Here is a 26,193-nt window from a genome sequence, read left to right as displayed (position 1 = left end):
CTTTACAAGTCGGAGTCTAAAAGTCAAAAGTCCCTTTGTTTTGTGCTGTGATAAAGTGACCAGGACAAATGGATGTTCAACCAGCTTATTTGCTCAGTTTGTCCTCAGCTGAACGTCTTGTGGTCTAGTAGCACTGTGTCATTGTTTGGAGTGCCTCTTATTTATCTTAATAATAAAATGACTGTTTCTAACTTCATTTCTTACTTCGGTAAACATGATTTTATGGTCTCGCTCTTTAGTTTTGAGTCTTTTCCAATGCAGCATGGTGTTGATTTAGTGAAGGATGTTGAATTTCCAGTCTCATAGAACATAAAGCAGGGAATGCTTTAGGGCGGGCTCACTGTGATTCAAGTCAATTCATTTTATTTTGTATAGCCCAAAATTGCAAATTCCAATTTAGCCTCAGAGAGCTTTACAGTCTGTACACATGAAACATCCTCTGTCCTAAAACCCTCACATCGGCACAGGAAAAACTCCCCAAAAAACCCTTCAATGGGGAAAAAAGGGAAGAAACCTTAGTGAGAACATCAGAGGAGGATCCTTCTATCAGGATGGACAGACTGCAATGGATGTCATGTGTACAGAATCAACAATGTAAAAGATGTACAATACATTCAAGTCCTACAACAGAAATGATACCAGTAATCGCAAGTAGCAGAACAGGTGTACGGCAGGACCACTGCAGGGACAACCACCATCAGATAGAACCACCATCAGGTAGAACCACCATAAGAGAGAACCTCCATCCACATTGACAGATGGTTGCCTCCATCATTCAGATGAGGCACAAAAACGACGGTATCCCAGGAGAACATTGACAAACTCAAAGCTTCTCAGCAGCGAGCCAGAGATGATTTCTTATATTCTTACGTAATAACAATCTGTGCTCACTTTGACTCGCTTTGTGAGTCAACGCAATAACGTCAAAAACAAACAGGAACGTGTTCATTTTCTAGTTGCAAACATTTCAAAAAGATGAGGTGTCGAGCAAGAGTGTGATGAGGATCAAAGGAGATTTGCTCACTTTAACATGACTTACAGTCAGTGTATGTGAAGGGGGGACCTGGCGTGTACTTGTTTAATGTGAGGGGACAAGCTGGGAGCAAAGGACAAATGTTGACTGATGTTGGAAGGGTGGAAGCTGTAAGTGACACAAAAGACACTGTGGGTAATAGGTTTGACGAGCAGGAAATGAGTCGGTGAGGGTTAAACCTCGGCAGAGGAACTTGAGGAGGAGGAAAGGTAGTTTTGTTGTCTGCTGTGAATCAAAACACCCACTGAAGATTAAAGGAATGTCATAGAGACTTTGGAAAGAGGTTACATTGTGCTATCGTCTTCTTAAATGATGTTTGTATTCATTTCAAAGTCATCGTTGCATTATTGTTTCTCCATAAGCTGCTTTTTAACAATCATGTGATTTTGACATATGTGCAAAGTCACAACATCCCATCGTTTGTACTCGCTTACTCAAAGTTGGTAGTTTTAAGGCCTTGTTTTTCCGAATAGACGTTTACAGCCTGACGTAACATACTGAGATATCCTCACTTCAAGCAGCCGAGCAGGTAAAAATTCTACCAACACATTCATGTCATCGGTGTGTACACCAATCAGTCACAAGGCAAGAGGTTGCTAAGCAACCACTACTTTCAAAAGAAGTCCCAATGGAAACAAGGTAGAGATGACTCAAAAAGAAACAGAATGGCTGCTGGGTAAATGGTCCCCCGTCAGGTCAGCAGTGGGGACACGGAGGACAGCACGCTCGTTGTGAAGGACGCTGAGGAAAGAGGGTGAGGAAGTCCTACCTCGGTCCTCGGGCCTGGTGGGATGGGGCTTCTTCTCGGCGCTGGGAACCTCCGCCCTGTGAGCTGAAAAACCAAACATGGTCCACAGTCTGTCCAGTCTGTCCACACGAAGACTCAGCAGACAATGACGTGGAAACTTAACACACACATTCAGACTCCGTAAGGCTCTGGCTCACTAGCAGGTGCTGAGAGACAGTCGCATACACATGTCTCATACGTCTCACTGTACTGTGTGTGTGTCACATAGAGACGCAGTGGTTTACAGTGAATGCAAACACTTCCAGTGCAGACAGGAAACGTGCATTTTGCAGACTGCAGATGGTGGAGTCCTTAAGAAGCGAGAAAGAACAACACATCGTACACCTCCAACACGGTCAGTACTTACCACACCACCGTGCCGCCCTACTTCTCATCAGTTCTTATTATTGCATTGATAAAAAGATGTCTCAATCAAAATGGAGAATCTCCCCCACTTATGCAATCTTTACTATTCAGTGCCTCATTAACATCGGCCCTCCATGATGAAAGTAAGCTCCATTTTACTTCTATGTTTGCTGAAATCCCTTTAAGGGAAAGTGGCGCATACTTCTTGAACGGAGCTCTTCTGGGAGAGGTTGCATGTATTATGTGGTACAACAAGTACATGTAATGCTTGCTCCACTGTGACTTAAATTATTTCGGCAACCGGAGGCCAGGAGATGACCAAGAAGAAAAAAGTCCTCACTGAGCTCTGCACATGAGCGTTCTCCATTCTCCTGCCAAACCACCTGACCCAATGATCACAGCCACTTGACAGATTAATGATTCAGCCCTGATGGGATTTCAGAAACATGGTGTAAAGGGAACACAATTTACTCTTACCAGGTAAAGTCTGGGGGTCTAGGCCTTTTTGTTGTTGTAGTTTCAATTTACTTTGATTTGACCTGAAAAATGCGTGTCAATGTTGCATGCACTAATGTGAGATGGTCATACATGCTCAGATTTAGTAATCAGGGTTGTTTAGGGAGGGGGGTGTTTGTGAAAGGGCACAGAGCTGTGAGGATTATGACCTGTGGCATTTACAAGTCTGACTTCATTCCAAATGGTTCTGTGCTGGGATCATTTGATCGGCTTTTGTTGTTGTAATACTCGTTTCAGCCACCAGAGGTTGCCGTGCAACACTGCTGGATGTGCCTAATAGGATTAAAAGGGTCGGGGATTTCTCCCATGTGAGTTGGATATTTCTCAAGGTACACACGTTGTTTCTTAGCAAGTAATGTGACATCGGTGACAAGTTTTCTTAATTGGTTTGAAACTACATGGATGGAGAAAAAAAAAGAATGTCTTTGGCTCAATTTAGAATTCTATAATGCTGCACTCTTGTGACTGGGCTCTTGTGACTGAAATGAGAACTACAACAACAAACGTTTTTTTCACCCATCCTTTATTCTTCAACCTGAATGAACACCATTGACTCAGTGCATCTACTGACACACACTGGAAGAGTATAAAAGGAGAATCCATTCAGGACGAGGTGAGCTTTTGTTGGAGAACCAGGTGTGTCTACTGCAATAAATCAAGTGGCTTCATTTCCTTACACTCCCCGCTGACTGCTGGCACCGGCCGAGGGCGTCACAGGTTACTTACCGGTGCTTTTCGACGGAGGAGGTGGCTTCTTCGGCTTCTGGTGGCAGGAGAGAAAGACAGAGGGAGATAAATAAGCCATTGTGACTCACATCTGCTTTCTCAACTGCAGAATGCTAAAGCCGTACGGCACAAAGTAGCACACATCTAAAAAGGTACCACAGCCACAGCCTAGAACATGACCTACATACAGTAAAAAGACAGGAAAGCCGTTCTGTAATAGGACAGAGATCAAATTGTATAACAGACCCTCAAGGCCTCGTGTTGTTGTTTCCCAGTTTCTACTTTCTGATCATTCAACAATAGAAGTGTTTTTTGTTTCATCTTTGTGATCATTGGGTCTGCACCACGGCAGCAGCAGCAGAAACACATCACATTCTTCCAACCACGTCCAACACGAGTAACTGTTCACCCAGGCCATCCCTAAAATTACATTTCAACACAGGAAAGCGGATTGGAGCCCGCTTAATTCTGTGTGATGCCATGTGGAGTTCCCCGAAGCGCCCATGCAGTCACATGACTACAAAGTCACAACCAGTGCATTCAGGGGTTAAAGAGCACAAAGGGAGCCACGAATCACCATGTGTCATGGGCTCATCCTAAACCTAAAAACACACTAATGAACTTTCAGTATCCCTTCGATTCATGTCCTTAATAAAGCAGTGAGACTACAAAGAAGATGCTACTAAAGTCAAAGTATTCACATCTAAATATGCTGCCAGAAAGAGTATTCTTTTTTCACATAATGCTTTTCAGTAAGTTGGTAAAAGTGGAGCTCCTTGTCTACTTTATATACACAACTTAACAGTATGGATAAGTGGAGTACACACAGTACTGTCTAATGTAGTCACAAGTACCTCAAATTGCACTTTGAGCATCACTTTATTAAGTGTACTGATCTACATTGAACAACCACTGACGGAAAAAGAGTTCAACATCCAGACTCTCAGTGTTGCTCTCAAAGGAGATATCATTTCAAAATGTACAAACTGTTATGAAGGAGCTCAGGCCCTCGACACCTCACCAGGGGGCATGAGTTCCACCCACTTAAGTCTAACAAAAACACATGTGACGGACTGAGTCCAAGAGACGAGACCCGGGGAAATCATTTTCAGATTCACTTCCTTCAGGCTGATCACATGATCAGGGGTTCCAGTGGTGGTTGTGACGTCATGCTGAGCGACCGTAGAGGAAGGAATGTGATCTGTGCACTGTGATTGGTGAGGTTGTGAGTGGGAGGACTCCTTCAGGGACCCACTCAGGGCTTACCTCCTCAGAGTCCTGCTTGGCAGGCGACCTCAGCGACCCCCTCGACGTGGGCGTCTGCAACACCAACACAAGCAGAATGTGTCTACAGTGAACCAATATCCCATACTGTTGGCACCCCCCCCAATCACACAGGGAGCAGAACCCCCCACCCCCCCCCCCCCCCCGAAACAAATCACACATCCAGAAGCAGAGGTGGAGACAGTGATTTAGTAAAAGGTTCATTAGAAAGCGTCTTTCAAAAGTGCTCCCATTGAAACACATCAAAATAACAAATAAGCTGTTTTACACATTTATTTTATTAAATACAAATAAAAAATATGGTTGCTATTCATTAATATATTGCCAAATCAAATAAATAACCTTACCATTTCTGAATAAAATAATGAATATTTGTCAATTGAAACATTCCCCTCAAGGGTTACATTCTCAAAGTGAATCAGATTCAACTGGTGGAAGGTGAGAACTAATTAAATAGGGCTGGAGGGTTGCGAGACCCATTGTAACCTCACACTACATTAAAACGCTCTGATGTACAAACAGTCCAAAACCCAAATGGATTCCTACAAGTGAGAAACTCCTCACCATTGAGAAGTGTGAGTATTTGTCTGGTTTTGCTTCAAAGAAGAAAAGACTGAATGGATGTGATCCCACCTCTTTCTCTGCTTCTGACACCAGGACCACAAAGTTGTCTGGGAAGACGCCGTCCTTGCCCCCAATCTCCCCTCGCCACCAGCCGGGCTCTCCAGTGTCCTGCCGCACACCGCCAAATAAAAAACGTAACTTTCTCTCCGATTGGCCGTCTATTCCGACATGTCACTGAATCCAAGGAAAACAGTTGGATCAAAGTGCCGTGCAGAACACCAGGGATCACTTCTCCTCTTTCTCCACTGGGTGGCGCTAGCGTTCTACTCCTGGAGATTACGGACCTCCCCATCCCCCTCATTCGTGCTATTTTGATGAAAAACAGCAAAACATATGAAATTCCTTCTCATCTTATGAGAAATGAGTCAAATCAAAGAGCAGCAAAGTGCCGAAGCAGTCTCCCGTTTAACAGAGGTAAGTAAGGAAAGGCTTCAGGGTGGACGTTGGGATCGTCTCTAGGGACGTTTCTCATTTATTGTGGCATTACACATCCATTCCAGTCATACATACACATTCAACATCATTCACAACCATTCAGTATTTTCATTTGTAAAATTATTTAAAATCCCAATCTCAGAACATACAGAGGGAAATAGTTTGTAAAGACAATCCTCCAGCTTCAAATGATCCCTCAAACTGAACGGCCTGTTTGGAAATTCCAGAGTAAGTAGACTATATCTTGATCCTATTTTGAATATTTCTGTGCATTACACTTCTGCAGCTGGAGCCGTGGACGTCGCTGCCATTTAGAACCCAGTGGATTGGGTCGAAGATGGTGATGACATGGACCGTTTCCCTTAGAGGAGCAGGAACGCTTACCTTGCTCAGGATGTGGATGACATCGCCCTCCTTGATGGTCAACTCGTCCTCATTTGTCCCCTCAAAGGCAAACGTGACCTTGCAGTACTCTTTAGCTGAGGACAGACAGAATGAGGGACGGCTGAGATGAACACAAACATATTTCTTAATAAGTTTCATCATAACAAAGCCACACAGAGGAGCTCTAGGTCATGTCACATGTTAGGCTGAGGTAGCATGCTGGACACACAGAGGGGACAGAACACATTCCTCCACACGTCAAAGCGCCCTCTGCAGTACATTTTGGTCCTTTACCTTTGGATTTGCCGTCTCCGTCGGCTCTCTGCGACTCTGTCATGTTGGGATGGGCGGGCTTTGCAGCGGATGGTAATGATGGGATTGGCTAAAATGAAGCAAACCATACAGATGGAAATGATTTATTGCACATGAGTGGATGTCCCGTCAGTGAGACGGGTGTGTGTCGAACTCTGTCTGCTTTGTATGTGTGAGAGGGGTGCAGTAAATTTCTCCTGTTGGTTAAAGGGATATTAAAAAGGGGCGTGTCTTCTACGAGAGGGGGGGGGGGGGGGGGGTCTGAGATGGAAACGCTCACTCGGCAGACAGCAGTGTCATCAAAGGGAGGTTCTGAACGCACTTGTATCAGTTTTCCTCCTCAGTCCTCAAAGACAGCAAACATAAAGCAGGTATTGAGAATCCAAAAAAGACCAAGCTAAAAAGAATGAAGTGCATGCCTTGCATGCCAGAAACTCACAAAATGCTGATTCATTCTGTGGCCTGTTTAGGACTCATTTGATACCTGAATACGAGGATGTAAACTTTATGTAGCAATCAGGCACAAACCCACGTCAGGTGGAAAGGGGTTTTAAATAGTTTTCTTTTTATTTCTAAGTCGTAAAGCACTATGTACTTTGAGCAGAATCTTGTGTTGATTACCATGGGAATGCCGTTGAGAAACCACAGAATGTTATCAAATGAAAATAGATAAATAATAATATAATGATGGACCCCCCCTTTTTGGATTGTAGAATATATGGAAAGAAAGAAGGATTAGGCAATAACAGTCAACTGTGAAACTCAGGAGGATTCTACCTTTTTCTAAGGAAGTGATGTCACAGCTTGTAGGTGATGATTAGTCAGTCACAGGATTAAACTACACGTAAATAAAGAGCACTGTCATGCTCTAGGAAAAGAAACTAAAGCATCAATCAACCTGCTAAAAGTAACCAGGCCCAAACTCGGGGACCAAATGGAGGACGAGCGTGAGACATGAGACATGCGAGTGGAGGCCAGCGGAGGAAGCTATTGCAGGTGAGAGGAGGAGCGAGAAGGAAGGGAAGGGCTTCAGGGCTGAGTTGCACGCTGCTGTAGTGAGGCGACGCTACGTGCTACGTCAGCAGGTCAACGTGTGCATGAGGTTCTTCTGCGTAGTCAGGGTGTCACCACAAAAACAATGCATAGAAATAAGAACCCAGCAATGGGGCAAGTACTTCTTGACAGGATACGCGTGTGGGATAGATGTAGCTAAGAGACCCTCACATGTGCCTACGTGCAGCACTTTGGTTAATTTGCATAAACCACAGATGGAAACGTTTCATTTGCATGAGTTGATTGTACGTGTGATTTGACATACAATGATCAAGTACACCTGAAATACACCGTTCATCGGAGCCACGATCAAACAACCGTGCTTGTTGTGGGTTTTCAGATGGTCCGTGAGCGCGTCACCAGTGGCAAACATCTCTACCCAATGTTTGCCAAAAAGGTAAAAGGTTGGTTACCGAGTAATGATGATCTGCAGTGTGTTCCCAGAGCCTTTTAACGTGTTGCACATTCAGAGACATGGTGTTTCAAACAGCGCATGTTGCGTCTCACTCACTTTCTCCTTCTTCTCCTCTGACTCGGTGCTTGGCAGCCGGGCCTTTAGCTTCACCGACCCCTTCCTGAAAATATCCCCGAAGCCCACGCCGTGGATCTTCTTGGGCTGAGCGATGACTCCGTTGCCAGCGGCGGGCTGCGGGGACGCAGGGGGGGCGCCAGCGCTTTCCATCCCACTTTCATCTGCGGGAGGAGAGACAGCACTGGTCAAGCTTTAATCACATCTTACTCAGGAACATTTATTGCCAAAATGTGTTCGACGTACAAGAAGTTTGACATTGCAGTTGGTGAGTTGGACAGTAAGACAGGACTGGAAATATCTGTCAATCCCCTTTCAGCCACCGGGTGGCCATAGAATGTATACACAGATCACAATAAAGCATTACTAAATATGAAAATATTCATTCATAAAAGCCTGTCTAAGGTACACCAACACAATGAAACAAGGGTGGCGCAACTTTAGACAGGATCCTAAAATGCACACACACACCATTGTGATATACACTCACCGGCCACTTTATTAGGTACACCTGTCCAACTGCTCGTTAACACTTAATTTCTAAGCAGCCAATCACATGGCGGCAACTCAGTGCATTTAGGCATGTAGACATTGTCAAGACAATCTCCTGCAGTTCAAACCGAGCATCAGTATGGGGAAGAAAGGTGATTTGAGTGACTTTGAACGTGGCATGATTGTTGGTGCCAGAAGGGCTGGTCTGAGTATTTCAGAAACTGCTAATCTACTGGGATTTTCACGCACAACCATCTCTAGGGTTTACAGAGAATGGTCCGAAAAAGAAAAAACATCCAGTGAGCGGCAGTTCTGTGGGCGGAAATGCCTTGTTGATGCCAGAGGTCAGAGGAGAATGGCCAGACTGGTTCGAGCTGATAGAAGGGCAACAGTGACTCAAATAACCACCCGTTACAACCAAGGTGGGCATAAGAGCATCTCTGAACGCACAGTACGTCGAACTTTGAGGCAGATGGGCTACAGCAGCAGAAGACCACACCGGGTGCCACTCCTTTCAGCTAAGAACAGGAAACTGAGGCTACAATTTGCACAAGCTCATCGAAATTGGACAATAGAAGATTGGAAAAACGTTGCCTGGTCTGATGAGTCTCGATTTCTGCTGCGACATTCGGATGGTAGGGTCAGAATTTGGCGTCTACAACATGAAAGCATGGATCCATCCTGCCTTGTATCAACGGTTCAGGCTGGTGGTGGTGGTGTCATGGTGTGGGGAATATTTTCTTGGCACTCTTTGGGCCCCTTGGTACCAATTGAGCATCGTTGCAACGCCACAGCCTACCTGAGTATTGTTGCTGACCATGTCCATCCCTTTATGACCACAATGTACCCAACTTCTGATGGCTACTTTCAGCAGGATAATGCGCCATGTCATAAAGCTGGAATCATCTCAGACTGGTTTCTTGAACATGACAATGAGTTCGCTGTACTCAAATGGCCTCCACAATCACCAGATCTCAATCCAATAGAGCATCTTTGGGATGTGGTGGAACGGGAGATTCGCATCATGGATGTGCAGCCGACAAATCTGCGGCAACTGTGTGATGCCATCATGTCAATATGGACCAAACTCCCTGAGGAATGCTTCCAGCACCTTGTTAAATCTATGCCACGAAGAATTGAGGCAGTTCTAAAGGCAAAAGGGGGTCCAACCCGTTACTAGCATGGGGTACCTAATAAAGTGGCCGGTGAGTGTACATTGTTATTCCATTAGTGCCAGTGGGCCATAGCTTGTCGCTATTTAGTTTGATCAGGCTTAAACACGTTGGAAGCCTCAGCCATTCCTGTCAGGACTTGCTTCACCCGTACTGCACCTCGTTTGACTGGCCGTAGGGCGGTTTGGAGAAGCTCTGAGATCGATGTGAGGGAAGGTGAGGTCACATGCTAACAGGGCCTGTTATTGTGCTGCTCCGTAACTAGAGGGGGGAGTATTGAAGATCTTGTTTTTCCTGTTGGACTCTCGATTCAAACTGTATTCACAATGTCCTGTGACTTGAGTTTGTGTGTTGCGTCTAGGTGTTCTAGTTGAAAGTCAGTGAGAGCACTCCTTTTCCATTAGATAAGTAGTGGATGCATTAAAGGAAGACCTGATCCACGACAATGACTGCGACATTTAGCCAATGTGTACGTGGCGTAGCACCTGTAGCCTGGAATGCAAGAGACACCTGACAGGTTTGTTCCAGTGAGCCAGGTTTCAAGCAAGAGATCGATCTGATTACAGCCTCAGTTAAAGACAAAGAAGAACCAACCCTTCACCATTTAGTACAAACACGTCTTCTCCCATGCTGTTGAAACTACGCTGGCCCGTCTCACCGGTCTCGTCTGCGGCCCCTTCGCTGGTGTCTCCGTCCTCTCCTGTGGCGTCCAGCTCTTTGACAAAGTTGGAGGGAAACAGCCCTGACTTGCCGTTGAAGTTGCCATTCCACCAGCCCTCCTCCACCTGCACAGGGGACACATGGGGAGATTTACAGAATGTGACCCAGTAATGGAATGTTTCGGCCATTAGAATGGAAGGTTGTTAGGGGCTTCCAGGTGCAGTGGGGGATAGTGTGTCCGTTGCATGCACACACAGACATGTGCGGGGGGAATACAACATTTAAGAGCATGAAAAGTGAAATGTGCTTTTGTTGCAGTTGTTATTTGTCATAAAGAGTCATGATAGCGCACATCTAACTCTCCCATCTAACTCTCCCCAGTTCAGACCCCAAACCAGCAGTTGAATGCATTGAGTGTTTGGAAGAATACAACCACAGCGTCTCCAATTTCAACCCAGCGAGCACCTTGTTTATCCTAAACACCAAAAAAAGGTCAGCAGCTGAAAACTGCTCGTCTGGATGGTCAGGAAAGGACTTTGCCCCTCGCTTCACTCAGCCTCTCGAAACAGAAATAATAATAATGCAAATTGAAAGTCATCCGTGTTGATGCAGGCGCTCAAAAAGTACCTCTTCGATGACGTCGACGACGTCTCCGATTTTCAGCTCCAGCTCGTCCTCGTTCTGCGGCTGGTAGTCAAACAGGACTTTGCACTTTCTCCTCTTGGGCTCTGTGGGAGACGACAACACACCAGTCAGCATCCAGTTGGAGTTGGAGTTTGTGTTGTTTGGTCAAACGGGGGAAGAGCTAAGCTGTGTGTGTGTGTGTGTGTGTGTGTGTGTGTGTGTGTGTGTGTGTGAGAGAGAGAGCCCAAAGCATCTTTTAGCGATGGGCTCTGTGAACCCCCATTGTACTTTATAGTTGGTCACCAGCTCTGGTTTGTTGTTGGATTGCAGATTTTTCTAATCTATTTTCTAATCCATATGCAGCGCTGATATGCAGCGCCATATGCACCCCCCAAGCAAATCTGGACAGCTTTTTTAGCGTTTATAACTTTCCACTCCTCGTTGCACATACCGCTAACGCCTCAATGGGCCCCGACAGGTCCACAAGAACAAAAGCAACAAAAAGCAGGAAAGAGCAAAAAGGTTGCTGGCTTCATGTCGAACGGTGTGATGGACAACAACTCATTGCCTGTTCTTCTGTTCAAACTCTGTATCATCTCCAGCATTACCTGCTGCCCACAAACCCTTTCTACTAACGTTATATTTCCCTTACTGCCTCCCACCCAAGAAGGTCTCAAAGGTTGTTTGAAGGTCGGGGAAATGTTGGTGTCCGTCTGTAACTCAAAGGCAAACAGTGTTTAGCTTGGTCATGATCCAGATAATCAGTTCCTGGATCACATCCGAGACGACACGAGTTCTCACCATCTACTGGGGAGGAGTGTGGGAGTGCATCAGAGAGAGAGGAGAACCTCTGGAGCAGACAGAAAGCAGAGCGTCTTACTCTTTGAGGCGGCTGGTGGCTGAGGCAGGAAGCCTCCGGTTGGGATGCCGATGGTGCTCATCCTCTGGACCAGGTTGGCCACGTTGCCCGCGCTCTTGTCTCTCCTCTGGGGCTGGGAGGCCTCCTCTTTTGGCTCACTCTTTGTTTCTTTCACCTCTTTGGATTCCTTCTTCACCTCCTGCAAAACATTAAGAGATACACCAAAAATGGCCATAAGGGGGATGTTCTCTGTTCCACCAGCAAAGGTGCTTCCTCATCATGAAATGCTCATCCTGAGGAGTTTTACGGTCAGGGTCGAATCGTCTGTACCCGTAAGTTCAGGCCGGCCTTAATAAAGTATTCTATTTAAGAAATTAGGGTTAGTAAGCTCTACTGCTGGTATGCCTACCTTACACGCTACACTAAACATTAACAGTCACAGTCACATTTATAACAGAATTGAATGAGTTCTTAAAAACAAAAACAGGCCAAGTATTCTATTCAATTACTTATAACACGGGTAGATGAAATCCAGCGTGCATTATTCAGCGATAATGCACAGCACCTCTTCACATTGACCCCAGCGTTCCATATCACTGCGCACTCAAAGTAACACGTTACAGTTTCATTTCAACTCGGTGGCGGTCGCCGGAAAAAGCCCAGAAACATCGCAAATGATCGTTTTGAGGAAATGCGAGCTTTCACAACCGGACGATTAAGGTGGACGTCATTAGCGGTGGCAGGAAGAAGCTGGTCGCTCTCCTTCCCCTCACAACCCGATCTTAAACCTCCAAATGAACCCACCAGGGAGGTGAGGACGGGCACACACACACACACTCCTCTCACAGCGCGTCAGCACCTTGACTGCACCGCCCAACTAGCATTCCCCTTAGAAGGAAAGGGGGACACTGTGAGGAGACAAAGTCCTCAACACACACACACACACACACACACACACCTGAGAAGAAGAACAAAGTCTGAGTCACACCTTCACTAAACAGTGCTGAGACAAAAGGAGTGGGAGGTTGACACTCGCCCACTCAGTCAGAGTTACAGTCGGGTGGGGAGGTTGTTTGTCTATCGGGGCGGAACGTACGGTTGGGAAATGACTGACAAGTGCATGTCATTTAGAGAGGATCGGTGAAATGATAAAATGTTATTTATTCTGCAGCTGGTACCAAATGGCCCATTGGGAAGATCACAGCATCACCTCCTCTCTGTGACTCCCTCCAATCATAGAAAAGCTAGCAGCCCCCCCTCCAACAAATAAAAACAACCTCGTACCTTTACCGTATCCGTGACGCAAAAGGTTTATTTGAGGAAATTAAACAATTGTTTTTCTGAGAGATATGTTCAAGGACCGTCATGAAGATGAAGCTATGATTACGTCTATTTGCAGGTTGTTGGTGGGTGGAGGGATTCAGAGGGTGGAGCATAACCCGGAGCTTATGCAACAATCCTCAGATTGTTGCTGCCGTCTATTGCCTTTTCCGCCCGAGGGCTCCGAGAACCACAAGCGGCATCTCCGAAAGCCAAAGGAAAGCTATCTGTATAGAGAAAATGAGCACGTTGTCACTCAACACGCTGACAAAGAGGGATCGCTCTCTGCCCTGTTCTGCAGCTCCACAATAGAATCCAGCGCTGCAGGAATGCAGCCCGAAAAACCTGGAAATGATTCAGCAGCGTTTGAACGTCCGGTCCCGCTGTCTCAGGCAATGGGCTTTTTCTTTTTGTGGGAAGGTTTAACGTCTGCAACTAGGTCTGTAACACAAACTTAGGAGATGCATTCTACGGTATTCAATCAGTAGATAACTGATAAATGTCTCACCCCCTCCTCGGCCGCTACAACACCATTTAAAAAGGAGGCAGGAAGTGAGAAGACGTCCCGGGGCAAAGTTCAGCCGGCCAGCAGGCTCTTTAGAGGATTAACTATCTGAGCCAGGCCATTTAGCAGATTACCTATCTCACTATGAAGGATTAGGCCTGCCGGAGAGGGTGGGGGGGGGGGGGGGTGAGGGCGGTTTTAGAATAAAAGGTAATACCACCAACCCCGCTGGACGTATTGGTGGTCACGTAGAGACAGAAACAAGTACTTCTGGCGACAACCCGATGGGAGTAGTCCTCTGCCTCTCACCTTCACAAAGTTGTCGGGGAAGAGGCCCCTTTTTCCGTTCAGGTCCCCCTCCATCCAGCCGTCCTCATCTATGTAGTGCACGTTCTTGATGACGTCGCCCAGCCGGAGGGTCAGCTCGTCCTCGTGGAGGGCGTCGTAATCATACTCCACCAAAACCTCTGCTCGAGACAGGGTGAAGAAGGAGGGGGGTTAAAAGGAGTTAAGAGAAGAAAGAGACCAGCAAAAGTGCACGAGGGTGGGAATAATGAGAAGAGGAAGTTTAGGGAGGGGAGGGGGGGGAACAATAAGACTCAGCAGTGGCGGCTTCTGGACACAATGTGGGAACAACTAGTCTATTCTGGCAGCTTGTATAGAAAACAGCAGCAGTCACAATATTAAACTTGTGTCTGAATTGAACACAGCAATTATCCAGTGACAATGGAACATCCTTTCCTTAAAAACAGAAAACTTTAACTTTAAAGTATGCATGCTAGACAGCTGTAAACTTTTCTGGAAGGAACAGTGTGTGTGTGACTGTATACAGTGCATGTGATATTCGGACTGGCTTGAAGAACTATAGATAGAGAAAACCGGAGAGAGGCGGGTGATTCTGGGAAGGCCTCCGCACTGATTCCAGAGCAGCAGGTTGAGCAGCCTCTAAAAGCAAAAGCCCGGGCTGCAGAGGACTGACTGGTAGTGAGGTATTTCACAACGCCGTGTGACTCGTGTCTGAGGCACGGCTGACTTCACACAAAAGCTAAAACAAATACAAGACGGCTGTGTGTACACGCACAATGGAACACCTGGGCAGAATTATGCGCCGACGCATTGTTCGAGCCGTACAAGATTTACAGCTGCTGGATGCGGCGTCTCCATCGGCGGCTCTGCGCTCCGCTATGACCTCACTGACCTCAACGCTACAGCAACCGGAATCCAGTGGGAAAAGGGCCCCGGCCAATAATCTCAGACTAGCTTTCTCCTGGGAATAAGGTGCTGTCTGCAGTTAAGGGGCCAGTGGGCCGGACGCACAAAATACCCATCGAAACGAGAGGTTAAATCTCTGACGATGCTGTGGATGTCCCTCGATTCACTGACGAGGCATTTTAGGGAAGATACTATGCCCCTTAATGACATCCATCTATACACATACGTCTGTCTGTCTTCCTATAGCAAAGCTCGCGGAGTAAAGGAAAATACAAACCAGAAAACTTAACAGGACTTGTTTGAATGTCAGAACTTGGTCTCTACACTACACCCATAGACACACATGTTCACTTGAACCGTATTCACTAAATTATTACCATAATTGTTGTGCATGTAAATGTATACACCACATTTAAAGACAGCCAAGTGCTATAAAATAGCTTTAAAATGACATTGTGTAATGTTGAAGTAGCATCCTCCATAGAAAAGACAAAGAATCAGCCAGTAACAAGTCCATTGTGTTACTTCCAGCACTGCAAACCAGCTGTGGGCCAGGCTTAGAAAATAGTCCGCCCCGAGCGGCACTCATGAATCCCACAGCTCAGATAAGGGGCCCGGGCCGAGGCCCCTGACAGTAATCTGGGCCCATCCGTCAGGGGGACCACAGGAAGAGATATGGTCCGCTATAGTAAACAGTGATGGATAGGAATCACGCTCGGCTAAGCTAATGGAGCATCTTCCAGATGACTGCGTTATCACACCAATGAGAGCATTGGAGGAGAGGGGAGAGGAAGAGGCCTAAAACTACTGCAGCGCACAAATGAACCCAAACCAAAAGTAACTTGTGGAAAAGCGTTGATTTTCATTTTAAATCTCCTGGTTTTCCTCTTTTGCAACTACTATCGTCGGTTTTAAATACACACGAGACGTGTTTGTTCCATGGAGGAAATGCCTTGCTAAATACATCCAAACACAGCCGGCAAACAGGTGGTTTGAGTGTGTGTGTGTGTGTGTGTGTGTGTAAACTGTCATTTCACTGCTCTCAGGCAGCAGAGGGTTGCAGAAATAGTTTGATTCATAATTCAATGAGACTTTTCATGAGGTGCTTTCAGGTGGAATTACCACCTTGTGACCTCCGCCTACCAGTCAAGTCTAAATACACGTCTGTTCAAAATGTCAGATAGCTGTTGATCTTTTTTCATGAAATGTGTCATCATTTGCCCATTGATGCCTGTTTTGGGAGGTCTCCTTCTGACAGTTTATCGAGTCAAGGTACAGATTTGAAGAAATTCCCTCTAAGGACTTCCTGTGATAGAATGGGATGGACCAAGAAAAGAGAACTCTTCTGGCCAAGAGATTGCCAGCGTAAGGCAGGTTTCTCATATGGTCCATCTGAATGTGGCTGTATTCACCTTGCATCTGAAGCAGCAGGATAACTGGCCTGCGTGTGTGTCCCAACCAACCTTGTTAGTGTGTCATGTGAATGTGGGTCAGCAGGGCTGTTGGTCATTCCCAGCACCACAATGTGAAGCTTTCATCCCGTTCACCGATGGCACGTTAACTGTTCCACACGAGATGCGCAGCATGAATCATCTTCTCCTCTGTAGTGTTTCCTTTAGGTCTCTCTCTGAATTATTGCCGCTGTACTAAATAGATTGATGCTAGTCGTGATGCTAAAACGCAAATCATTTGTGTTAATAACTTGCACACAAACACACTGGCCCTCTCTCAATATGCGTTCTTGTGTGGACTTTTGTTCTCGTGGACTCGTGAAACGTCATCAGTCGCAGCCCGAGTACTGTTCCAATTCTAAAGTCCGCATCTGGCCGAGAACGGTCATAATACCCGGATGTGACTCGCCCCGCCCATTTTACCGGGCATGCATCGAAGCAGGCCCGTCTGTTCTTGTGAGAGCCAAATATCCCAGAATGCATTTCACCTAAGCAACAGGCAACAAAGACAGAGGGAAATAAACACAACTTTATGTCGAAGTTTATAAATACTACTTTATTTAAGTAATGTAATGTTATGACTGAAGTTAGTTGTTAAAGCAACTTTTGTTGTTAAAGCAAATGTTTGTCAACATTCAGCCTTCGTGACAATTAGCTCCGTGGATGGAGATGTGAGGTGTAGTTAACGGACCATCAGACCCTCCAGTACCGGGCGGTCAGCTCATCTCAGCCTGCACAGAGCAGCCTGTTTTCGCCGAGTCTTCTGTGAAATGCTCCGCTGGTTTTCACGTCTCCGTAGCGGTTATACATGAGATTTAACTGTACTATAACGAGTCTTCATACGTTTTAATGTGGTGTCAGAGACTGATGTTGTTCACCGGTTACGTATTTGAAGACAGAGTTTAGATTCATAACTTCATGTTTAAATGTAACTTTAACGTCTTGTCTGTAACCGCAGAGTGCAGCTTGTTTATTGTCCATCATTGTGCATTAAAACTAACAATGTTTTAATTAAAGGACATGAGGGGACCGTCCTCAAGACTCTAAATCGGCAGCAGAACTTCAGCTTCAAAGAAACTCTGAAGCTCGGAATTATAATAATAATGAATAAAATAATTCCACATATGAATTATTGTATAGTTCTCTATAAGATCTTTGATGTGTGGTCAGCAGCTTGCTGTACGAGGACCACTACACTGATTATCAGCCTCTTGATGTTGACTGATTATATATATATATACACACACACACATGGTGCTCAATATTATATATACTATTTCTAATTTTAAATGAAAATGAGACAAAAGCTTGTTAATAGTAAAATATTTAAGTCAAAAACTAAATTAAAACGTATTAGCAAGACCAGCTGACGTGGTGACGTCATCAAGTCAGCTGCTGTTCCAATTGCGGAAATGACCGTTCTCCGGAACCTGCGAGTCAGGACTCCTCGAGTCTGTCTCCCGAGTCTATTCTCGCGGGAACACAAGTCCGTTCTCGTCGTCTCAGGTATTGAGAAAGGGCCACTGTGTCCAGGGAAAAGTACATATTAACGACCACAATCTGACGATTTTATATCCAACAAAATATCCTGCCAAATGCAGCATTCTTTTTTCACTTAATGTGTTTGTTTGCAAGACTCATCACACTTCTTTAGCAAGACTCACTAAAAAGTGATTTTCATTACAAATATGTCACAGTGAAACAGAATTGTTGTACGTCCCACTCCAGTGTGCTCGGGTGCCACGAACACAAAACTCTGCAGGACACCTCAACAGCTTTTTTACAAAATAAAATGAATTGAATTATGGCCCAACAACAGCAGGAAGAAGCAGTCTAACCATACAAGGGATGAAGGACAACTTGGCCCGCAATAGTGTGCCTACAGTGGAAGAGGAGTGGCATCATCGCACAGAAGATAGCCAACTTGAAGTCGAAGTTTCCAAAGAATAAAACATCTTGAGTAACTACATCTTACATTACAATACATACATACATACATATTAGGGCTGGAAAGTGTAGCCGAAATTTCATATCTGAGTATTTTTTTAAATTCTGTTAGTATATTACAGTATTTTTTCCAAGTGAACCTATATATAAATAATATTAAAAACCCTCCAAACGGCACACAGCTCTTCTCTTGGGGAAAAGTTGTGTTGGCGCATCTCTTGTCTCTCGTGGTTCCTCGTATGTGTAACTAAGTGTTGTCTTGTGGTTTTACTCTATTAAAGAGTGTTTGTGGTGGGTTATTAATTGTTGTATAATGTTATTACCATGACTCAATCTCAAAAAACTTAAGACAACTAATTCATTGCACACACACACATACATATATTCATTGGTTAGATTAAAACCTTGGTTGGGAAATGAGCACAAAGCACACTGGTAAATAATGGTAGAGGCCGGTGAGGTTAATATTCATCAGACATTCTAGCCAGTACAGTCTTTTGTTCGGTGGTGCTTTGGAAATTAAACAGTATCGTAACTGGGGGCATAAAAGCTCATGAAATTGGTCCAAACCAAACTACAGCTTTCAGATCAGTTCATAACCCAGATTTTGTCCAAACTGAAGTGTATTTCCATGGAATAGTTTGCCGGTGAAATGCAGTGATTTAGTGGCCATGTTAAGTTAAGAGGCTCGATCAACGAGGAAGTTCGTGCTCTGGCAGAAGCAGAACCTGGTCTTAAACAGGACCTGGTGCTGGATCAAAGACCCTCTTATTGATAACCCCAACGGAATTCTTTAAAATGATCACAGAACAATCAGAACCCTGTGTGCTGTTACCCTACCCCAACCCGGCCAGAGCTTTCACACCTGGCCTCTATCTGCTCGCAGGGAATGGGGAAATGTGCCTCGTGATATTTTGGGTTCATATGAAACTAGACCATTAGAGCCGCGGTACCGGCGCCAGTGGATGAGACAATCAAGTAGAAAGAGGAGGCAACGTGCGCTAAGCTCAGATGAGGCCAACACAGAATGCGAGGGGCTCAGACATGTTCAAACACAGCAGAGGTATCCTCAGAGATGAGCCGCCCGGGGGAAGGCATACCAACCTGAGTATACATGAGGACGTAGTGTTCTATAAGAGAACGCGAGCTAAGGAGCTTGCTTTTCTGCATTCTCATTGCAGTGAGAAGATATTCCAAGGAGTCTGTGATGGACATCAGTAGCATTCTTAGGTTGGGATTCTTCATCTGTGTTCGGCCCACAGTATTTTTATTTTTGTTATTCCCCTGGTTTCACACGTCTCCTACATCCGGGTGTATCACTGTAGTATTGAATATTAGGTGGAAGCAACAAAGTTCACAGTTTTGTTCACAGTGTGAGAAGCACCAGATCTAAGGGCTCAGCGTTTTACCCGTTTTACAACATAGTAAAGTGCCGGAGCGAGTCCTTCCGCCCACAACCTCAAACCACAGACGGCACATCTACCAAGAAGCAGGAGGTGGGTTTCCTAATTCAGTGCATTTACTCAGCATGACATCACAACAACCACTAGACAGCAGTACAATGACCATCATCCACTCCCACTTCTTACTTTTTACTTGGCCACACAGTAGCAAAGATTTGATTTGTTTAAAGGTTTCAGATTCAGCATTTGAATGCCCTGAAGGCTGAACTGCTTGCAGTCATAATTAGCTTTCTGATGTATCTACGTTCCAAGAGAACACAAACTTTCCTTTGACTGAGTGCAAAGAGAAATGAATGCTGCCATCTTAGCTCAGACTGAAGTCAGGACCTTCTGCACATTGCCCCAAACCATGGGCCGGGTTCCATAAAACATTACACTAGCACTCCTCACAAAAACAACAGTTGGGGAAAAAATAAAAAATTAACCTCAGTGGGTCTATAACTATATAATTAAATTGTCGTGCTACTGCGCATTTCACGTAATAATAAATGATATATAATACTTATCATTGTGTTGATGTGTGAGGGGTTGATTTTGAACCGGGATGTTATAAATATTCTACTCACTGTTAAAAACTTTGCATGAAAGATCATAGGAGGTTCTGAAAATGTAAAGTATGTGGTGTTGAAGTCAGAAACTAAAAGGCTTAGTGCTACACACAATAAAACCCGACACGTACATGAAAGAGTTGAACAACAACAGAGGACACATTTCGAGGGTTTGTGTGTGGTGACAAGAACAGAACAACATTGACCAGTACCTCACAGTTTGGCCCCGTGCCACTAGGGCCTGAAGCATGAATGAAAATGTCCCTGGCCAGTCACTACTCTTTTGAATATAAAAGTAGTGAAGGACTGATGGCTCCCACAGATTAGAGACTCTTTCATCTTTAAAAGAGCTGGAGTGATTGTTGTGAGCGTTAGAAGTATATGGTTGCTTGGTCCACACCTCAAAACCAGCCCCCCACCCACACACACACACACACACACACTGTAAGAGTGTTCTCACAGTAAAGTCTGTCCCTGCCGTGGACATGTCCCCACACACGGTGAGCCCAATAACATGCGCCTATTCCTCACCACGGAGATTAAGAGAATGTCAGAAAGGGGAAGCTAACACACCAGAAGAAGCTACCTCAACGCCTCGAAGTTTCTTGTCACTGTTCTTCAGACACCAAGCTGCAAAGAGTTGCCCCGCCAGGAGAGGCACAGGCCGGGAATGAAAAGCACCTATAAGTGGTGCCATGTTGACGCCATGGGCCAGACGTCGGTTGGGGGATGGAGGTGGCGTCACCCAGGGGTACAGCTAGCTGGCTAGGCTAACAGCTAGCTTAACTGGCTGGCTAACTTTTAATTCCCTGCTGGAAAGGACGCTGCCGATAACGCGCTTTACCGTCACTGGCATTGGGTTCGACACCCGACGTGTGCTCGGCTCGCATAGTGCGCGGGGTCGAACAGAAGGCAGCAGTTAAGGTTTTGGGACATAACCCGGGCGCTACATCGCGGAGACACTCACCCATTCCGTCCGTCGCGCAGCCTCGCTATCGAACGCTGGGAGCCTGCTATCCGTCAGCAGCCGCCTCGCTGCTAGCTAGCGGCTAGCTGCTAGCCAGGTGAAAGGTGAGAGAGGTGACGGGCTCTTCTTCTCGTTCGTCCCGCGGGTCTACACCAGCCGAAAGATGCGTAGACCGAGACGTATACCCACTGGTCCTCGCGACGGTGCTTCGAGACTACTGTGCAAGAGGTTTATCGATGAGTCTCCACCTTTCTGGGGCTCGAACCCGCGGGTTGTGGCCGCCGCTGGCTGCCCCGCTGCCGTCACGATGCACAACAGCAGGAAACTGTCTGGTGGAATGTTGTGTCTCTCCCCCCCCCCCATTGGGTTATTGACCCACTCAGCAAGTACAGTAACTACTGTGAGCGCACGTGTGTGCGTGTTGTGGTCGTTGTTGTGGGACACAAGTGTTACTCTGTAAAAGAATCCCGTCACCAGTGTACATGTATTTCTAATGTTTGTTTCTATACATTCTTGGTGTATTTTGGTTCCCAAACCAGAACAACCTAAGTTCTACTTATACAAAGCTTGTCAGTTAAGAATGAAAGTATGCATTTATTCTTTTGTTTGTTAAAGGGTGAACTGTATGCACAGAATCACAAAGTTATAGCGATTCTATATAGATACACTACATGTGTCAGTCATGTATCTTCTGTACCACTTAACCCTAGAGGAGCTGGAGTGAATCCCAGCCAACGTCAGGTCAAAGGTCAAACAGCCATACACAGACACACAACAACACCATGCAGACCCCACACAGAAAGGCCACTGGGTGGAGTCGAACCCAGAACCTCCTGCTGTGAGGGGTGCTGACCCCTGACCTCGTGGTCATTTACTACATTTAGATAAGTGGGGACAATGTTGGTCGTAGTCTTGAACCAATGAGATCTTTACTTTGAGGGGTTGTGCGTATTCAGTAACCTGCCCTGTGATTTGTCAGTAGGCCGTGGGACTGTCACCTTGCAGATCTTAAGTTCAAGATGAATTTCATCACATGTGTTTTAAAAGTGTTTCACTCCCTCTGATGTAAATAGTATTTGAATGGCCGTGCTCTGTTTTATTGTTATCCCTCCCTCTGATGTAAATAGTATTTGAATGGCCGTGCTCTGTTTTATTGTATCAGTACACATGGAAGGTTTTCTCATGCTTCACTGTAAATAAATGTGACTGGTTCTTGCGAGTTTGCTCTTGTCATTGAGCTAATTGCTAATGATGCATGGGTGATGGAGGACCACACGGTTTTTAGGTTAATCAACTGTGGTAAGAGGACAAGGACCAGATACTAAATAAGATGCACTTACTGTTCATATCTGTGCTAAAGGCTAGTATTTCTTTCTTAAAGCCAACACGGGCCTTTAGACGAGCAGCAGACTATAGAAACGAATTGTAACTCCACAAAGTGCTATACTGATAATAATAGATAACTTATATTGTAGCAGACACACAATGAAGTTATCTATAGTTCAGTACAGTAGTAATATCATTTGCGATAGTGAAAGAGTAATAATAATAGTGGAAGAGAATACTGTAAAAGAGTTTTAGTAATATGGAAAGAATGAGGAGAAAGATGGCCGTCTTCTATGACTCCAGCTCTGCGTGAGAAAGGTGCAGAGTTTCCTCATACTTTAGGCAGCGTCATGGAACACTCAACATGCTATTTGAAATAGTCACGCCAAACCCCAAAGTACGTGATTGACGGGAAGGAAACAAAACTGATCATAAATAAATTCTATTCTATAAATCTATCTATTTAATGTCTTGTTTCAAACGTTAAAATGTATTTTTACCTTGTTGCAGCTGATCTGAGTAATGAGTCCCAACGTAATGACAATAAACACCCTTCTCCCAATGGGGGCTTTTTTAACGCTTCACTACTTTCATTTGTGTACTCAGCCAGATCTCCTTCCAAAAAACGCTTTTCTCATTTTGTTATATTACACCAATAAAGTGCCAAACAAAGCGAGTGATTGCTGCGCGATAAAGGCACAGGGCCAATTACCCAGCATATCTGTCTATCACCCGACTGTGAGCAAGGGAAGTGGTTGAGGGAAAATTCATCCTGTCATTCAGGCAAAGTGTCGACAGGCTTTCACAAGGCACCATGAAAAACAAATGCTAAGCAAATGTGTTTGACTGTACGGTTACCACACACACACACACACAAGTGGTTTATGGGAACAACCACAGTTGTTATTTACATGTGGGGTTACTTGTGAAGTCCCCACGTTGTTGAATTATAGTTGTGAAATTCAAATAATAAAAGCAATGGTTATTTATTTGGGTTAGGGTAGCAGACCATTAAATCCTAATATATGTAAAATTAGTAACAAATTACCTCCAAAGAGGTTATCCCCAAACGACAAACAAGTCCCTAGACTTTATACCCACGGGGTATGGGCGTGAAATAGGAGTCACGAGTCTCCATGATTGTTTGATTTGTATATCCATCCATCCATATTGATGTTTCATTAGCAGCAGTGTGTGTGGCCTAGCACTACGCCACCAGGTGGCGGCACAGTCAAAAGAACTGGATCTGTTCAACGTCCGGATTTTCTTTTTGCCAATAATTGAGTCTTTATTTGAGCGACGACCCTCAGAAGTTTATCCCATGAACACCGTAACTGGTTCACCGTGTCCTCGAGCAGTAGAGTTAAGGAATCACTACATTGGATGAATGAATGAATGATGTTTTTATCTCCATATAAATGAAGTATGAGCAAACCCTTCTATAGAATATAGATGAGAGTGGAAATGGGAAGTTTCAAGACATGTTATAGATAAGTGCCATTATAAGTACAATTCGGGGTTGAACCTCAGGTGGTGAGCAGACATCCACTGAGAGATGTCAGTCAAACAGGCAGAGATCCGTGCCGCCACCTGAGTGAGAGAGAGTTGGGTGTCATCGGCATAGCTGTGGTAGGAGAAACCATGCGAGTGAATGACTGAGTCGAGAGAGTTGGTGTAGATAGAGAAAGGGAGGGGACCCAAGACGGATCCCTGAGGAACTCCAGTAGTAATACATGAAATAAGAGACATTACATTACATGTCATTTGACTTGGGGGTTGGGTGTCTTGCTCAGGGACACTTCAACATGGCACCACCAGGATTTGAACCGCCAACCTTACGGCTCCCAGCGCACCACGCTACTCCATGCACCACCATCACCCCAAGACATCCTAACCAATCCCCCCCAGGTGATTACCTACAAAGAGACTTGAACTATACAAAAGAGGCATAAAATAATGGTGACTTCTCGCAAATTTAGAAATAGACAAAGTAAAATAAAAGTTGTGCTAAATATGATTTATTTGTATCAAAAGTTTCATGAGAAAAGTATGAACAGTTTAACCGTATAACGAAAGTGATTCAGATTCAGGCAAATTTAACGATAAAATACATTCCTGTTGTTAATGCATGGGGACTAAAGAAGCATCATGTCACTTAAAAAGAAATAGTTTACACATCTTGTCATGAAAATAAAGAAATAAAGCCACTTGAGGGAGTGAACTCATCAAGAGCCACAAGAGCTTTGGTGGTATCAGGTTTTCTTCTCGGTTGGACCCTGAGTTGAGCAGATTTTGGTGTGAGTAACCCCCCCTGCAGGCCCCCTGTGAGAAGTACCGTTACCAGGCTGCTGAAGCCTCAAACTCCAGAATGAGGAAGAATTGATACAAGTTCACAGGCGAGCTGCGATGGGGGGACATAATGAAATGTTTGGACCCTTTTTCACTGCTAGAGAGAATTTGAACATTTGAACCAAGCTTCATCCAGTGCTCAGATAATAAGTCAGATAATAAGATAATGTCAATCTCAGAAAACATAATTGTCCCAACGTAAGTAACTGGGGAGGTTTCATGATGATATCTATGAGCACTGCAGCTTTAATGCACTGGCGAGCAGTGCCGTCCAATAGGTTCAATTTTGGGTTAAAATTCCACTATTCACCTTTTGTTTTCTCCTCTATATAAGTTAAAGTAACCTGGGGGTTTACTTTATTATATATACTATATACACACATTATCTGCATGTGCATTGTTCGTTGAGGTCTGATGTCAAGGACTGTTTTATTTTACAAGTATTTTGTTTAGAAGATTAAAATGTCTGTATAGTCTGTTCCGTAGACCCCCCTCCACTGCAGTGTGAGGACCTGAGTCGCCCCCCCCCCCCCCCCCCCAGTAGTAGTTTCAGCTCTGCGCAGTGAGTCAGTCGCTGACACTGCTGTATCCAGAGAATTGCCCCCACTCCCTCCCTTCTTCTACTGAGTCACTGACCCACTTCCACCCCCCCCCCCCCCCCAACGGGCTAAAGCAAGGGGCCCCGTTTGATCCCGTTAACTCTTGTGATGAAGAATAGTACCTGGGAAACACTTGTGAAGAGCAGCGTTGCTTAAAGTGACTGTGAGGAACTTCTACCTTGTACTTGCATGATTGAATGGAATCATACGGGTTCACAGGGGAACTCCTTCAGACTCCAGCGGGGGCCTCTGACAGCAAGCGGCCCCCAGCAGATACTGCTTCGCTGGAGGGGAGGCAGGTAGAGGGAGAACCACAACCAGGACTGAACCGCTTCACTCCGTCAACATCACGGCTAAATGAAACCTCCTTAAACCAGCTGTCAACAACTCAACTGTATTTACATGGCACATTGGGGCCATCTAACTGTTCTACAAAATGTATGGTGGATACCCTTCACCAGATGCTATTATGTCTTTTATGAATGAACTGTATGTGCAATCCTGCTATTCTATTTGCCTAAGGATGGACAGTTACATTAGACTTAGAGGAACACACAAATTTCTCAAAATGTGTGTGTGTCACTCGAGTCACTGCTCCCAGTGTGACTCATTTGTCTTTCTTCCAGGAGATTGCTGGAAGTTGACATGGT

General features: G+C 45.2%; 1 protein-coding gene across 3 annotated transcripts in view; it reads right to left on the bottom strand.

Annotated features, from left to right (window-relative positions):
* The window catches only part of cd2ap (CD2-associated protein), a 28,362-nt gene extending 6,773 nt beyond the window's left edge, over positions 1-21,589 (bottom strand). Inside the window, exons 1-12 of one of the 3 annotated variants that reach the window (XM_062559497.1) lie at positions 21,270-21,589; positions 13,991-14,148; positions 11,878-12,055; positions 11,001-11,101; positions 10,315-10,498; positions 8,032-8,213; positions 6,450-6,537; positions 6,156-6,250; positions 5,346-5,444; positions 4,695-4,748; positions 3,429-3,465; positions 1,803-1,865 (exon numbers count right to left, since the gene is read on the bottom strand). In XM_062559497.1, the coding sequence (XP_062415481.1) occupies positions 1,803-1,865; positions 3,429-3,465; positions 4,695-4,748; positions 5,346-5,444; positions 6,156-6,250; positions 6,450-6,537; positions 8,032-8,213; positions 10,315-10,498; positions 11,001-11,101; positions 11,878-12,055; positions 13,991-14,148; positions 21,270-21,273 (1,243 nt within the window). In that variant the 5' untranslated portion in view covers positions 21,274-21,589. The remainder of the gene's footprint in view (positions 1-1,802; positions 1,866-3,428; positions 3,466-4,694; positions 4,749-5,345; positions 5,445-6,155; positions 6,251-6,449; positions 6,538-8,031; positions 8,214-10,314; positions 10,499-11,000; positions 11,102-11,877; positions 12,056-13,990; positions 14,149-21,269) is intronic. The other 2 variants (XM_037449317.2, XM_062559498.1) reach the window with 2 other exon arrangements.
* Between the last annotated feature and the right edge of the window lie 4,604 nt (positions 21,590-26,193).

Source organism: Pungitius pungitius, chromosome 20 (genome assembly GCF_949316345.1).
Source record: "Pungitius pungitius chromosome 20, fPunPun2.1, whole genome shotgun sequence".
Classification (NCBI taxonomy): domain Eukaryota; kingdom Metazoa; phylum Chordata; class Actinopteri; order Perciformes; family Gasterosteidae; genus Pungitius; species Pungitius pungitius.
This window is presented reverse-complemented; position numbering and strand designations above follow the sequence as displayed.